Source organism: Chelonoidis abingdonii, chromosome 23, assembly GCF_003597395.2.
Source record: "Chelonoidis abingdonii isolate Lonesome George chromosome 23, CheloAbing_2.0, whole genome shotgun sequence".
Lineage (NCBI taxonomy): Eukaryota > Metazoa > Chordata > Testudines > Testudinidae > Chelonoidis > Chelonoidis abingdonii.
Genome location: NC_133791.1, coordinates 16,702,555 through 16,718,616, shown reverse-complemented (window position 1 = coordinate 16,718,616; position 16,062 = coordinate 16,702,555). Strand labels below are relative to the sequence as shown.

The following is a 16,062-nucleotide window of genomic DNA, read 5'->3' as shown; positions in this document are numbered from 1 at the left end:
ATAATGTACTAAGTCCTGCTCAAGCCCTCCTTTGAGCTCGGGGCTGGGCACAGCGATGAGTTTCCCCCCCGGTGTGTGGACATGTTGCTCTGTCATTAGTCGGGGGCAAGATGATCCTTGGTGGGCTTGAGGTGCATTTTGGTGGTTCGTTGCTGTAATTGGCATTGGAACAGGTGGAGGCCTCCTGGCGCTTGCGTCTTTCCATGTCATGTGAGGAGATCTTCTTCAGTCTCATTTGGAAAGACTTGCGCATTGAATGTAGGGAATCAGGTACCTGAATTTGGGAGGATAGAGCATTGCACACAGTATATGGCAATGGGCTTACTGGGGTATCTTTGCCCCCTACTGGTTCGAATCAGACCTGCTCAACTGAGTGTCATAGCCTCTATACTGCTGCCAGCGAAGATTCTCCTTTAGCTCAGATGGGAGGAGCCTAGACTTTTGGAGCAGTTTGATCCAGGAAGGTCTGCACATTCATGGATTTACCATAGTCCAGTGAGCCTGCATTGACAAGCATAAAATTTGGTCATCCTTTGGAAGCGAGAACCCTCTTCATTGATTCATTTAAAGGGGTGAGCCTCTGCGAAAATCTTGCAGGGGAACGGTGAGTTTATAATACAGATAGCAAACGATAATGTAAAGCAGATACAGATATCCAGAAGAGGAGTGAATACACACTGCTTGGCTGGGAAGTTACTCCAACTCTAGGGCTAGGGAGCGGAGTTTAGAGAGAGAAAATATCCCTGGCTTCTCCTTCCTAATAAATCACTGTTAATGTGTTTGTGCAGAAAACAGGCTCTTTGCAAAAGCGCTACTGAGAAAGCATCTGTTTGCAGAATTAGTTTTCAAGAGCGTCACAAACTGGGTTGAAGTTATTGAGTTTCAGTCTTGCAGGAAAGAAACAAATGGATTTTTTTGTCCAGGTAATGGAGAATCTGGACTTATTTTTAATCTAGGATAGGTCAGATATGTTTATTTTCATGCCTTTTGGTTATTTACAGTAATAATGAAATATGCATTTATTTATATAGCCCAAGGGTACTTTACAGGCTGGCTCAATAAAAAATATCCAGCATGGGGTCTTGTTACCATCACCCTGTTGCCTGCATCAGATGTGCAGAGGGGTGGCAAAAGTTGCTGAGAATGACAAGAAAAAGTGAAGACAGCTATTTAGACCCCAAGAAAGCTTGCACGGAAATCTGGGGCAGCCGTTCTTTTATTCCAAGTGGTTTGAGACACTTCAGCAATCCCCCTTCTTCTGCCATGAGTTACTTCCACACACAAGCAACCCTCTGTCTTGGACATCAAAGCCAGTTTTTCATCGGCTCAGATAGCTAACCTCTGGACCACACTTCCTGTAGTGGCCTTGTGATTGACTGGTGCATTGAAAGGTCCCTTTCTTGAAGGATGAAGGGACTGAATCTACAGCTGTCAGCTCCTCTGCACCCCTGGGTTCACTCCTTGTGTTATTTGTCTCCAGACGTTCCACTGGGTTTGCTAGACATGGTCTTCCACAGTCCATCTTTTCACTGGCCGGTGTGTGTCTGGCTCTGTTTCTGGTCGGCATTCCTGCTGTTCTGCCCTGGCCAGTGACACAGTCGGACAGGCAGGCGTGGGGCTCCCCTGAGTTTTCCCTGGTTGGTTTAAAGAGTGGAAGAGTCTGGACCTGCTCCAAAACCTGTTGAAGTCAGTCAGAGTCTTCCCATTGCCATCAAAGGCCTTTGGATCGGGCCCTGTCTACGCTGAGCTAATTGTTTAGTTCTGACGGCTCATGCGATGCTCACCTCATGCCACAGAAAATGGAAGTTTGGTCTGGGAACGAGCAAACTAAGCCAACTAGCGACCGCCGCATTGCTGCTTGGGCTCACCCAGGCCAGTGTTTCTCAACCTTTTTGATACCAGGAACTAGCTTGCTGCCTTCCTAAACTGTGTGAGGGAGATCTCCGGGGTCGGCGCCGGTCCACAGACCGGTCATTGAGAAACACTGGTCTAGTTGATCTGTCAGTGCGCGGCATGCCGGTGTGTCAACCTACCCTGCAGTGACCTGCCGTGTGCTAACTGGCTGCGTGCGCTCTGCTGCCCCGTACTAAAGGTTCCCTGGAGTGCTGTGATCTGCCTGCTTTGATTAACACCTCAGCTTGCTGCATGCTAACCCTTCATCTGGACAAGCCCAGCAGCATTGGAACCCGGCCCTGTCTGCCCAAGGTTTGCACCGCTTTAGTTGTGCTGCATTAATTAAGGGCAAGTCTACGCTTAAAAAACTGCATTGGTGCAGCTGCACTGGCGCACCACTGGAGCGCTTTAATGAAGGCACTCGAAGCTGACTGGAGACCTCCCNAAAGTTGCTGAGAATGACAAGAAAAAGTGAAGACAGCTATTTAGACCCCAAGAAAGCTTGCACGGAAATCTGGGGCAGCCGTTCTTTTATTCCAAGTGGTTTGAGACACTTCAGCAATCCCCCTTCTTCTGCCATGAGTTACTTCCACACACAAGCAACCCTCTGTCTTGGACATCAAAGCCAGTTTTTCATCGGCTCAGATAGCTAACCTCTGGACCACACTTCCTGTAGTGGCCTTGTGATTGACTGGTGCATTGAAAGGTCCCTTTCTTGAAGGATGAAGGGACTGAATCTACAGCTGTCAGCTCCTCTGCACCCCTGGGTTCACTCCTTGTGTTATTTGTCTCCAGACGTTCCACTGGGTTTGCTAGACATGGTCTTCCACAGTCCATCTTTTCACTGGCCGGTGTGTGTCTGGCTCTGTTTCTGGTCGGCATTCCTGCTGTTCTGCCCTGGCCAGTGACACAGTCGGACAGGCAGGCGTGGGGCTCCCCTGAGTTTTCCCTGGTTGGTTTAAAGAGTGGAAGAGTCTGGACCTGCTCCAAAACCTGTTGAAGTCAGTCAGAGTCTTCCCATTGCCATCAAAGGCCTTTGGATCGGGCCCTGTCTATGCTGAGCTAATTGTTTAGTTCTGACGGCTCATGCGATGCTCACCTCATGCCACAGAAAATGGAAGTTTGGTCTGGGAACGAGCAAACTAAGCCAACTAGCGACCGCCGCATTGCTGCTTGGGCTCACCCAGGCCAGTGTTTCTCAACCTTTTTGATACCAGGAACTAGCTTGCTGCCTTCCTAAACTGTGTGAGGGAGATCTCCGGGGTCGGCGCCGGTCCACAGACCGGTCATTGAGAAACACTGGTCTAGTTGATCTGTCAGTGCGCGGCATGCCGGTGTGTCAACCTACCCTGCAGTGACCTGCCGTGTGCTAACTGGCTGCGTGCGCTCTGCTGCCCCGTACTAAAGGTTCCCTGGAGTGCTGTGATCTGCCTGCTTTGATTAACACCTCAGCTTGCTGCATGCTAACCCTTCATCTGGACAAGCCCAGCAGCATTGGAACCCGGCCCTGTCTGCCCAAGGTTTGCACCGCTTTAGTTGTGCTGCATTAATTAAGGGCAAGTCTACGCTTAAAAAACTGCATTGGTGCAGCTGCACTGGCGCACCACTGGAGCGCTTTAATGAAGGCACTCGAAGCTGACTGGAGACCTCCCTGAGAGACGGTAGCTAGATCAGCGGGAGAAGCTCTCCTGCCAACATAGCTGCTACACTGGGGTGTTAGGTCAGTATAACTACGTCGCTCAGAGGTGTGGATTTTTCACATTGCTGAGCTAGGTAGTTTTACCAATGTAGGTCTGTAATGTAGACAAAACCTAAACTGGTATCATTAAGTTGGTGCAAATTCCTTTGTTGATGCACTTATTTTGGTTTAAGAGTGGCTTATTTCGAGTGTCTCCAGGAGCAACTTGCACCAGTTTAACTTCACCCATTTTAAAAAACAATTCAGTTAGAGCAGGTCTACACTACGGCAGGGATCCACGCTCTGAGATTGATCCATTGGTGGTCAATTTAGCGGGTCTAGTAAAGACTCGCCAAATCGACTGTCGATCACTCTCCAGTTGACCCCTGTACTCTACCCCTGACGAGAAGAGTAAGATAAGTCGATGGGAGAAAAGTCTCCCATTGACCCCCTGTGGTGTAGACCCCGTGATAACTCAACCTAAGGATACGTTGACTCCAGCTACGTTATTCATGTAGCTGGAGTTGCGTAGCGTAGGTTGATTTACCGCGGTAGTGTAGACATGGCCTTAAACTGGTGCACAAAGCTGTGTGGGTGCTTTTATTTCAGCTTCAGGGCTTGTCTACACTTGAAAATTAATGTGGATTAAGGTAGGGTGTGAATTTAAAGCACAGTAGCTGTTCTTGATTAACTCCATTGGCCTTGGCTACACATGAGAGTTACAGCGCTGTTGATGGCTTTATAGAGCTGTAACTCACTTCCAGTCCACGCTGGCAAGGCACATACAGCGCTGCATCTCTGTGGCTACAGCGCTGCTTGTACTCCACCTCCCTGAGAGGAATAAAGATAGCGCTGCTGCTGCAGCGCTGGGGTGCCAGTGTAAACAGGGAATAATCTTACTACGCTGTGACTGACCTCCGGAAGCTTCCCATAATCCTTTTAAGTGAAGGTTCCTCTCGTTGTTTTGTTGTGAACTCTGGGCTCCGGGAGCCGCTTGTCAAAAAAAACAAACACAGCAACTTTTGCTCCCTTTGGAACGCCCACAGCTAGTGTTTGCTGGGAAGGAAGGGGCTTGGGGAGAGAAGCAGTGCGGCGGGTCCGTTTCCGCGAGGCTGCTTATCTGGTCTGTGGGGGAAAAAAAACAGCTGCTGTTTGCTTTCAGTGAGTGAGGGGGTGAGGGAAGGGGTCGGAACTTGCAAGGCAGGGAGCTGACACGGTGTCGGCTCCAAAAATCCACTTTCTTTCTCCCCCACGCACCCTGTCACACTCCACCCCACCTCACCCCTTTTGAAAAGCACGTTGCAGCCACCTAAACGCTGGGATAGCTGCCCATAATGCACCACTCCCAGTGCCGCTGCAGATGCTGCAAATGTGGCCATGACAGTGCGCTGGTAGCTGTCAGTGTGGCCACACTGCAGCGCTTTCCCTACTCCGCTGTACGAAGACAGGTTTAACTCCCAGTGCTGTACAGCTGCAAGTGTAGCCATACCCAATGTGTGGGCACTTGTATTCCACTAACAAGAGCGTTGTTCCTGCCAGTTTTACTCATTCTGAAGTTAAAGTGAAACTGAACAGGCGCAGGGAGCTGTTGTTGTGGAGTAAGTGTCAACTCACTGGGCTAATCTGGAACGATTAGTCAGGAGCACCTCTATATGTAGATATGCCCTAAGAATTGTTTATTTTGGTTTTGCTCAGGTCAATTTCTGATTGGCCTGAACTAATCTGAAGTAAACTTGAGTCACACTGAAATAAGAGTGTCCACACAGCCTTGTGTGCTGGTTTCACTAAACTGGTTTCAAATCATACTCTATGTTGCACCAATGCAACTCTGCATGATCATGAACCCTGTGATCGAAATGCTGGCCCAAACCTGGGCACCACAGGTGTGGAGTGCTCCTGATGCTGGCAGTGAGCGGAGAATCCTGATTTGTGAGCAGTATTTGTGTCTACTTTCCACATACCCCTGTATGTAGGATGATGACACAAGATCCCAAGAAGGGGAGAATCAAGCCCTTGGGTTCCGTAGGGAAGTTGTGGGTCTAGTGGATTGAATTGGAGAATCCACAGACCTGGATTCTAATCCTAAATCACACCTGCTATGTGACTATGGGCAAGTTTGGGCCTCTCTTCTCCCCTCCAAGTTTTTGTCTATTTTAACTGTAACCTGTCTGTCATTGTGGTTTGTACAGCACCTTGCGCGCAGTGGGGCCCTGATCCTGATTAAGGTCTTTATGTGCTACTGTTATAAATCTTTCTTTATTCTTAATTGTCTGAATACCCCATCTCTGCATCTCCGCCGCCTTCCGCCTGCTTTCTGAGAGCTGCTGTACTTTTCCCAATCTCTTGCTGCCTCCTCCAGATGCGATGAAGGAGCCAGGCTGCTCTTGGTGCTTTGCCTGTTGTTTGGTACTGTCAATTTCTTCACCAGCTGTTGTCTGGTGCAGCCCTAGGAATTCTGTCCTGTTTTCGCCTTTCCTCCCCTTGGAAAATGGTTTTCTTTCTCACTAGCATCAGCTTCCCGCCCTCCTCCTGGCAAACCCGGCAACTTCAGCTTTCTGCAGCGACAATTCCTTTTGCAATTGAACCACTCTCGCTGACTCACTGGTGAGTCCTGCATCCGCCTCCAACCACTCCTTGCTCCTTCAGAGTCTGAAAACTTCTTTCTTTCCAATCTGGGTGAAATTGACTTCTGTGCAGTCCGGTTCTCAAAGGTGCTTAAACTTCCACCACCCAGCTGGGAGCTGCAGATGCTCAGCGCGTGCATCCAGCTCAAGGTGTTTCAAACTCAGCAGCCAAAAGATGAGGCATCCAAAATCAGTGACCATTTTTTACTTCACCGTCCTGCTCTAAGGTAGGGAAATATTATTATCCCCAATGTGCTGATGGGGAAAGCCAGGCAGAGAGGTGGAGTGACTAGCTTAAGACTTCACCCACTCTGTGCTCATTCCTCTAGGCAGCCCTGTAAATGTGTGTAATGGCCAGTAGCATATACCTTCCCGATGCCCCATATCTCTTTGCCTTTTGGACCCCTCACTGTACGTTAAGATGTTTGAATTGATTTATCCGAGGTGATCCCTAGGTATCTTTTTCAGAGACATTGGCTTAATCTTCTTGTGCCTGAATTTTGCAATCCAAAAAATGCGAATGACAATAATTGTTCATTTGTGTTCTTAGTAGCACATTGTACTGGAAACTATAGACACGCAAGTGGTGAGACAGTCCTTGCCCTGGAGAGTCATAATCCTTACCCACCTCACAGGGGAGAGGGTGTGAGACTTAATTAATGTCTATAAAATGCTAGGAGATGCCACAGACGTGCTAAATATTATTAATAGTAACGGTGCTGATGATGTACCAAGGATGTCCAGGAAATGGATTTGTCCAGCCACATGAAGCAAGCCAGGCTTGTCTAGCCAGGTCAAGGAAACTGGGTTGAATGGTGTGTTACTATATATCACACGTGCCTGGTATTCTTGTCCTAGAATCATAGATCTATGAATAGGACACAGACCTGCTGATTCCCAGCCCAGTACCCTATCCACCAGACCAAATGTTCTCAAACTGGGGGGCAGATCCCTTTTGGGCGGGGTCGGGGGATGGACAGAGTAACAGAATATATTCTAGTGGGGCGTGAGAAGCTTTCAGGAACAAAAGGACTTAGTGTGCACATTTTACCCACAGCAATGAATAACCAGCCAAACAGATTCCTCCGTATCTGGTCCTCAGAGGGTGCTGTGCATTTGGACGGATTTCTGTGACGCTTGCATAGCATTCTACAAAGTCATTGCCGTCTGTACGTTAAGCCGCTCGCTACGACGCCGGGTGCACGTTTCTTTGTGAGCACGGACCACAATCGCAGTTTTGCTTTTGCTCTTATTAGAATGGCTTGTTTGATTAAAAAAACAAACCAACCCAACAACTGAAGTGAAAAACAAAGAAGCTGAAACCGATGCAAGTGAAGCAGCGCTGCTGCATAGATCGGTAAATGTACTTGTGTGGTGGTGGTGGTGGGGGTGTAAACTACCCCGGATTCGAAGAAGAGGGCGCGGTCAGATACGTTTTGAGAACCACTGCCCTGGGCTGTGCAGGCACTGATTGCTGCTGTGAAGTCCTGTCCTGGGCAGATACCCGATTGTCCTGTTATGAACTATGTCAATACTTGGATCCCTTGTGTATTGTCATATAAATCAGCGATTCTCAACCAAAGGTCTGGGGGGCCATGAGCAGGTTTCAGGGGGGTTTCCAAAATAAACCAGAGAGCAGGGCCAGCATTAGACTCACTGGGGCCCAGGGCAGAAAGCCAAATCCCGAGCCCTGCTGCTAGGGACTGATTCTGAATTCTGAGCCTTTCCTCCCTGGGCAATTCAGCTTCACGGGGCTCCCTGTGGCATGAGGCCCTGGGCAGTTGCTCTGCTTGTTACCCCTTCACACTGTTCCTGGCTTTTAATCTACTGAAAAACAGGTGTTGCGGCATGGGTGGGCTGTGGCGGGGGACAGAGGGGGCTCCGAAGGACAAAGGTTGAGAAGCCCTGACATAAATGATCTGCTGGGAGGGAAAGGGTTAACTCACACTGAGTCATGCAAGTCACATAAAGGTCTGAACAAGTGGGATCTAGTTGGAGGGATCTAGCAGATTTATCAGGTAGATTTCTCCTATATGGTAATTGTGTTAGATCTCCTGCACCCCCTCTCCACATGCGCGCGCGCACACACACACACACAGAGTTGTCATGGCTACCAAAACAGCCCCAGCTGATCCAGCTCCAGCCATGTTCTATCAGGCTGGTGGCGCTGGCTCAGGCAAGTGAGCAGCGTGGAAACAGTTTGTGCAGCCATGCACGGAAGCATTGCAAAAGCATCCGCCGCTCGGGCATTCTTCCCAGAGGCTCTGCGGCCTGCCTTCCAGACAGCTCAGGATGCCTCAGCACCAGTAAAAGCTGGAGGCCCGTGGGGAGTTGGGGTTACAGCGGGACCTTTCTGTCGCTCGGGTGGAGCCCTGCCTCAGCACACTGTGGGGAACGTCAGACTCACGGCTGAGCAGACCTGGTGAGGCTGCAGAAAATTTGTTTTGAATTAACAGGGAAGCTGTAGGTACACACTGGACTAGATGGACAGTAGCACCTATAGCAGGGGTAGCCAACCTATGGCATGCGGCACGTGAGCTGATTTACAGTGGCACTCATGCTGCTGGGGTCTCTGCATTTTAATTTAATTTTAATTGAAGCCTCTTAAACATTTTAAAAACCTTATTTACTTTACATACAGCAATAGTTTAGTTATATATTATAGACTTGTAGAAAGAGACCTTCTAAAAACATTAAAATGTATTATTGGCATGCAAAATCTTAAATTAGAGTGAATAAATGAAGACTCGGCACAGCACTTTCTGAAGATTGCGACCTGTGACTATAGAAAACAACGAGGAGTCTTTGTGGCAACCTGAGGAGAATAGCATTTATTTGGCATAAGGAAGTGTTTTAGCCATGAAAGCTTGTGGCCCAAATTATTATAATGGGTAGTCTCTTAAGGTGCCACAAGGACTCCTTGTTGTTCTGCTTGTCCTGATAAAGACTACACGGCTACCACTCTGAACAACAGTGCGCCTATGATGATTAGCGGGAAAACAAACCCCGTGTGACTGCCAGCCGGCCCTGTGTATCGTCAGGTTCGCTCTCCCCCAGGTACAGTCAATGTGTTGTACCAACGTCCCGTTGTATCAGTTCCACTGTTGCAAGTGGCATTCATGTGATCTTGCCGGCACCCTGTGTATAGCACACTTGATCAGTTCACTGTTTGTAAGGGACAGTCAGTGTGATCTGGCCGGCACCCTGTGCTAATTTCCAGTTCCACTGTTCCCCAGGTTACAAGTCAGTGTGATCTGCGTCATCCCTGTGTTCGTCATTCCACTGTTTCCGCACGGTACAGTCGTATGTGATCTGCTGCACCCCTGTGTATCGTCAGTTCACTGTTGTGCAAGGCAGTCAGTAGTGATCTGCTGGCGCACCCTTGTGTATCGTCAGTTCCACGTTGCCGAGGGGAACGTAACAGTCGTGTGATCTGCCTGGCACACCTTGTATCGTCAGTTCCACTGTTCCCTCGGTACAAGCAGTGTGATCTGCTGCACCCTGTGTAATCGTCAGTCCATGTTTCAGGTACAGCTGGTTTTGGCATTTTACGTATCATTTGCAAGTCAGTGTGATTCTGCTGGCACTTGTGTATCGTCAGTGTCCACTGTTTGCAAGGGACAGTCAGTGTGAATCGCGGCACCCTGTCTATGTCAGTTTCCACTGTTCCCCACCGGTACAGTCAGTGTTGATCGCCCCGCAACCCTGTGTATCGTCACGTTCCATGTCCTCCGAGTAACAGCAGTGTGATTGCTGGCACCTTGTACATCGTCAGTTCCAACTGTTCCTGCGACAGTCAGTGTGATCTGCCGGCACCTGTGTATGTCAGATCCCACGTTTGCCCAGGTACAGTCAGTGTGGATCTGCCGGCACCCTGTATTTCGTCAGTTCCACGTGCAAGTACAGTCAGTGTGATCTGCTGGCACCTTGTGTATCGTCAGTTCCACTGTTTGCAAGATACAGTCAGTGTGATCTGCTGGCACCTTGTGTATCGTCAGTTCCACTGTTTGCAAGGGACAGTCAGTGTGATCTGCCGGCACCCTGTCTATTGTCAGTTCCACTGTTCCCCCGGTACAGTCAGTGTGATCTGCCCGCACCCTGTGTATTGTCAGTTCCAATGTTTGCAAGGTACAGTCAGTGTGATCTGCTGGCACCTTGTGTATCATCAGTTCCACTGTTCCCCTGGCACAGTCAGTGTGATCTGCTGGCACCCTGTGTATCGTCAGTTCCACTGTTCCCCAGGTACAGTCAGTGTGATGTGCCGGCACGCTGTCTATCGTCAGTTCCACTGTTCCCCAGGTACAGTCAGTGTGATCTGCCGGCATCCTGTGTATCGTCAGTTCCACTGTTCCCCTGGCACAGTCAGTGTGATTTGCCCACACCCTGTGTATCGTTAGTTCCACTGTTCCCCAGGTACAGTAAATGTGATCTGCTGGCACCTTGTGTATCGTCAGTTCCACTGTTTGCAAGGTACAGTCAGTGTGTTCCACTGGCACCTTGTGTATCCTCAGTTCCACTGTTTCCTGGTACATTTGCTTGTGTGGGTCTTTCAAACAGCAAGGAGGAGAGAAAAGCATTTTAAAAACAGGAAAATATGACTGTAAAACTGTAAACATTGGCTGTGGGGCAGATGTGTTACCCGAAACTCCTGTCAGACTTTTCTTGACACTGACTAGATTTCAAGTTGTCAGTGTCCAATTAATTTAATGGTTTGAAGTCCTAGTCTTAACTCAGGGTCTGATGTAGAGTCTACTGAAGTCAATGGAATGGCTGACGGTGATGGTGGGTGAGTACAGGTCACCGGAGAGAGCTTGGTGTGTGTTGCTGTGAGTGCCATCACTGCTCAGCTTGGCTTCCCTGTCCTCGCTGCCCTTCTGCCCCTGAGATTTCCCTGTTCCATGAGATCTGGGTTAAAATGGAAGTTGGGTGGACAGCGCTGTCCAAGAGGAAATGAGCCAGTTGACTCTTGTCTGGCTAACCCCGGACAGGGCTGCACTCCTTCCGTGTCTATTATTCCAGTAGCTGTGTGTATGCCGCCCAGTTGTAAAGGTCACACCTGATGCAGCTGGCTGGTGCCCTTTTGACTCTGCCAGCCTCTGGATGCCAGTGGGTTAGACAGGTGTTCCCTCCTCCGGTGGAAGTGAGACTTGCGAATAGAGAATTCCTCCCCCAGCTTGGTTCAGAAGTGGATCAAAGCTGCTTGCATTGGCCTCTCTCCCTAGTCTGTTTGCCTGTTGCACAAAGCCTGGGGAAGTCTCACTCTTGATCTGGGACGGGCCCCATCTCTATAAGTTTCTGTCTACACTGCAATTGCAAACCCTTGGCTGGCTCATGCCAGCAGTCTCAGGCTTGGGGGGCTGCGGCTAAGGGACTGTTTAATTGCAGTGTAGCCGTTTGGGCTCGGGCTGGACCCTGCGAGGTGGGAGGGTTGCCGAGCACATTGCAATTAAACAGCCCCCCAGCCCGTGTCCACAAGCCCGTCAGTTGGCGTGGGCCAGCTGCTGGTTTCTAATTGCAATGTAGACATACCCTAAGAGGCCAAACCAAACTCCTGCATCCAGGCTCCCTCCAAATTTGGGGGAAGTTTGGATCCCACCCAAACTTAATGGCTTGGGGCCCGCTCTGCTTTCAAACCTATGGCTTGTTCGGTGCCAGGCTCGGACCCTTGCCTGCCCTTTGGAACCGAGGTCCTGGGGATTGGCCAAAGTAAACCCACTGTGCAAACAGGCACGGCTGCTACTTGAACCAGTCGCCCTCAGCCCTGCTGCAGACCGCGGTTTGCTGCACCTGTGCAAACGGCGGCTGATAGCACTTTCCGCCTGTATACCTTGGGGAATGAAACCCCCAGGGTAAAAGACACCCGAGACAGAAAGACGTTTCTGCATTATGCTTGAGTTTGGGGGGTCATCTTGAGATGTCTGATAACAAAGGGATGTGTGCTGGTTAGGGGGCACGTTTCCCGTGGCAGCCAGGAACTGCTGAATGACAAGTTAAAGCCCCACACAAACACAAAAAAAGGCTGGTGAGTTATAGCATTTCTCCCTAACAGGGAAGGGAAATGTTTCCTGGTCGGGGGTTGGGCCAGTGCCTGCGTTTGCGTTTAATCAGCTCCATGTGAGGGCACAGGATGCTTCTCCATCTGGGCTCTCTTTCCGCACTGGATACCAGCGACATTCTTGCCAGCAGGTTTTGCTACATCCTGGAGCAGTGCTGCTAGTGTCCCAATGCTTCCTGCTGCTTTGGGCTCCTGCTCGGCTTGCCCCCAGGAAATGCTGCCTCGTCTGTAGCCGCAAAGCGCCTGCGAGGCAGCGTTGTCTGATGGGTAAAGGAGGGAATGGGGTGGGGGCGGGGCTGGGTTCTGTTCCAGGCTCTGCCGCCTCAGGGCAGCCCGTGGGTCCTACCTTATACCTGGCCCTACCATTTACTAGTTTTGTGACCAGGAGCAAGTCACTCCTAGCTTGGGTTGTCAGTACCTCTGAAAATTCGGGTGCTCATCTCCAGGGGCCTGTTTCCCCTTCTGTCAAAGGGTGTAACCCCTACCCACAGGGCGTGCTGAGCCATAATTAATTAGGAGCAGAGCCCCGTGAGCTGTAAGAAGGGCAGGGAATTCTAATGCTTTATTCCCCACTCCCAGGAATAGACAGACATGGGGGTTTCTCTTCCGACTAGATCTCCTCTCTTTGTGTCCCTAGGAAAGCAGGCGGGAAGGTGCCAGGCGAGACGTCAGGATTCCTAGAGAGATGGCTTCCTCCAACCCGCCCCCAAGCCCTGCAGTAGGTAATGTAAACCCAGCCCTTTTCCTTCAAGAACTTGTATTAATCATTAGAAAATGAAACAGATCTAGCCCAGTCCCCTCGTGCTGTGGGTTCGTGGGGGCAGGGCTGGCTTTGTGCTATGTGTGAGTGCAGCGGCTGGCACAAGGTGGGAGCCCCGATCCCTGATTGGCACCTGTAGGGGCCTCTGCAATCTCAGTCATAAATAACAGCATGTGGAGCGGCTCGTGATGGGCAGTCTCGGTTTCCATTCGGCATCCAGGCTTTTGTAATGCAGAGCAGCCTCCAGGATGCGGGGCTTTCAGGGCCCTCCGAGAGCTGCCAGGCAACCCATCGCCTGGTGCTGGAATGTCATTTGCTCCTGACAGAACTCGGAGGCGCAGGCAGGTCACGGCTCCATGCAATTGTATCCACGGACCGACCCACATCGGAGATCTGTGATCCTGTCCCTCCCTCTGCACTTTTGACAGCAACGCCGTATGTGGCATTCTTTCCAAAGGGCGGGCCAAGGCAACATAGGGACGTGATGCCCGGTTTAATGTGTGCAGCAGGGGAGGGGAGGCAGGAAAGTCACAGGGTCTGAACCTGTAAACCACCGCCGGATTGGAACCTGCAGCCTGCTCACGCTCATTTTACACCCACATTGCACAGGGTAAATGGCGAGACACGGTGCCAGGCAGGCACTTGACGCTCAGGGAGACCTTGCTAGATATTAGCAGAGCCAGGAAGCCCTGTGAGATTGAATCTACAGGAGGCACTGCAGAGTCACCCTGAGAGTGTCTCTGCGCCCTCCCCACAATTCCTCCTCCATGTACCCAGAAGGACAGACAAGTTCTCCCATGATTCACGGGGAAAGAATCATCGAGCAGCTCAGCCCACTGCAGCGCTAAGAGCCAGGGGACGTGACTCTGCAAGTCCTAGTGCCTCCCGTGAGTGAGTGCAGTGCCAGTGTAGCTTTGCAGTGTGGTCACTCAAACCCGGGCTGGGCCGGCCTGGGTGTCCATCCCCCGGGTTAACGCTGCAGCGAAGGCGTCTCCGCAGACAGGGCCGGCGCTTCCATTTAGGTGTCCTAGGCAATCGCCTAGGGCACCAGGATCATTGGTGGGCGGCATTTTGCCGGAGGGGGCGGCAGGTGGCTCCGGTGGAGCTGCCGCAATCATGCCTGTGGACGGTCAGCTGCTCCCGCGGCTCCGGTGGACCGCTTGCAGGCATGACTGCGGCAGCTCCACTGGAGCCGCGGGACCAGCACGCTGGGCGGCGAAATTGCCGTGCGCCTTGGGTGCTAAAACCCCTAGCGCTGGTCCTGTCCGCTGAGATCACCCTGCAAACTCCGGGCCTCTGAGCATTAGGGGGTCCCGTTTTCAGAAGAGCTCAGCTTCCGCATAGGCACCAGAATGAGTGGCTGGATTGTTCAGCACACAGGGTTTGTTTACAGATGGGAAACCGAAGCACAGAGAGGCTAAATGACTTGGTATGGTTGTATGGGGAGCTTGTGGGAGAGCGGGGACTTAAATCCAGGTCTTTCAAGTCTCAGGCTAGTGGCCTAACCATTGGATCATCTTCTAGTGGCTGGAGCTCACCCCGAACCCCAGTTTTCAAGCCTGCTCCTTATGGCCAGCTTGGGATCTGGAGCCACCCAGATTCAGTTCCTGTCTGCCTTGGTATAGTCTGGTCTATGCTGTACATACCCTCCCTACAAACCAGAGCTAGCTAGCCGAGAGGAACCAAATCTGGGCCAGTCCCAGAGGCTGCAGCCAGTCCATGCAGCAGCCCGTCCTTCCCCCCGCAGAGCTCTGAGACACAGGGAGACTGCAAAGGGGGACGTTGGAGAGGGAAGCAGCAATGGGATAAATACAATTTCTATTCCAGCAGCGCATAAAGGCCACAGCTGAGATCAGGGCCCCATTTCGTGGGCGCTGCCCGCACTCAGAGTGAGAGACAGGCCCTGCCTTGAACAGCGCATTGTGTACATGGACAAGGCAGAAAAGAATGCGAGTAAGAAAGGATTCTGCTGCTGTTATAATTTGTATGAGCATCGTGCCTAGGAGCCACAGTCTCTGACCAGGCCCCTGTTGTGCTACAAACACAGAACAAAAAGACCGTCCCTGTCCCAAACAGCTGACAGGCAAAGTATCAGACAAGAGACAGCAGGTGGATACAGACAGATAAGCTCAAGGACAAAGTGAGATTTTAGGTCCATTTGACACTTGGGAACTAAGGCCCAGGGTGAGTAAGTGACTTGCCCAAGGTCACATGGAGCGTCTGTGGCAGAGCTGTCAGTGAAGCCCTGAGTCCCAAGCTGCAGCCTTAACCGTTAAACCATCTTTCCTTGCACAGAAAACTGCACCAGCTAATGAAGCCTTGAGCTGAGGGGAACTCACTGGCAGTTTGTGAACGAGCTGGGCCAGCTCTCCAGCTGCCCTGCTCTGAGCTGAAGCGCTGCCTCAGAATTTACCTGGCACGTGGTTTCTCAGAGGCACGCTGTATAACGCTCTAGGCAGAGGGTGAATGGCTGAGTGGAGCTCAGTAGGGCTATGTTCAAGTCCTGCTCTGACACAGACTCCATGTGTGACCCCAGGCAAGTCACTTAACCTTGCTGGGCCTCAGTTCCCACCTGTACAATGGGGATCCTAATTCTTCCTTTCTCTCGGCCTCATCTATTTACAATGGAAGCTCTAGGGGGGCAGAGACTGTTTCTCCTGTGTGTGCGTACAGCAATGTGGGGCCCAGACCTCAGCTGAGGCCCCTAATTGTTTCTATAGTGTTAACAACAAACATTAATAATTTGTCCTGGCCATGCAGAGTGCAAGACCGGTTAACAGGCAGTATTAATGGAGATGAGTGAAGGAGATTTAAAAACATCTCAGTGCTGATCAGTACGGGGTTCTTTGGAGCACAGGACAGAAAGCCTGGAGAGCCTCCAAACAGAATTTTTGATTCTAAACCCGTAACCGTCACTCGCCCTCCTGTTTTTTCATTGGTTGTCCCCCAGAATCAGTTGATCCCTGTGTTTCTTCTGGTCCTGCCCCCTCCCCACGCACACGCCCTGGCCTGGTCTTTGCCAGTTCAGCAGTAATGCTGGCTTCCATCTGGT

The 16,062-nt window shown here is 50.9% G+C and overlaps 1 protein-coding gene across 1 annotated transcript in view; it reads left to right on the top strand.

The window, feature by feature from the left end:
• The window catches only part of ARHGEF10L (Rho guanine nucleotide exchange factor 10 like), a 182,730-nt gene that overhangs the window by 42,812 nt on the left and 123,856 nt on the right, over positions 1 to 16,062 (top strand). Inside the window, 1 exon segment of the mRNA XM_075060365.1 lies at positions 12,888 to 12,972. Coding sequence (XP_074916466.1) covers positions 12,936 to 12,972 — 37 coding nt within the window. The 5' untranslated portion in view covers positions 12,888 to 12,935.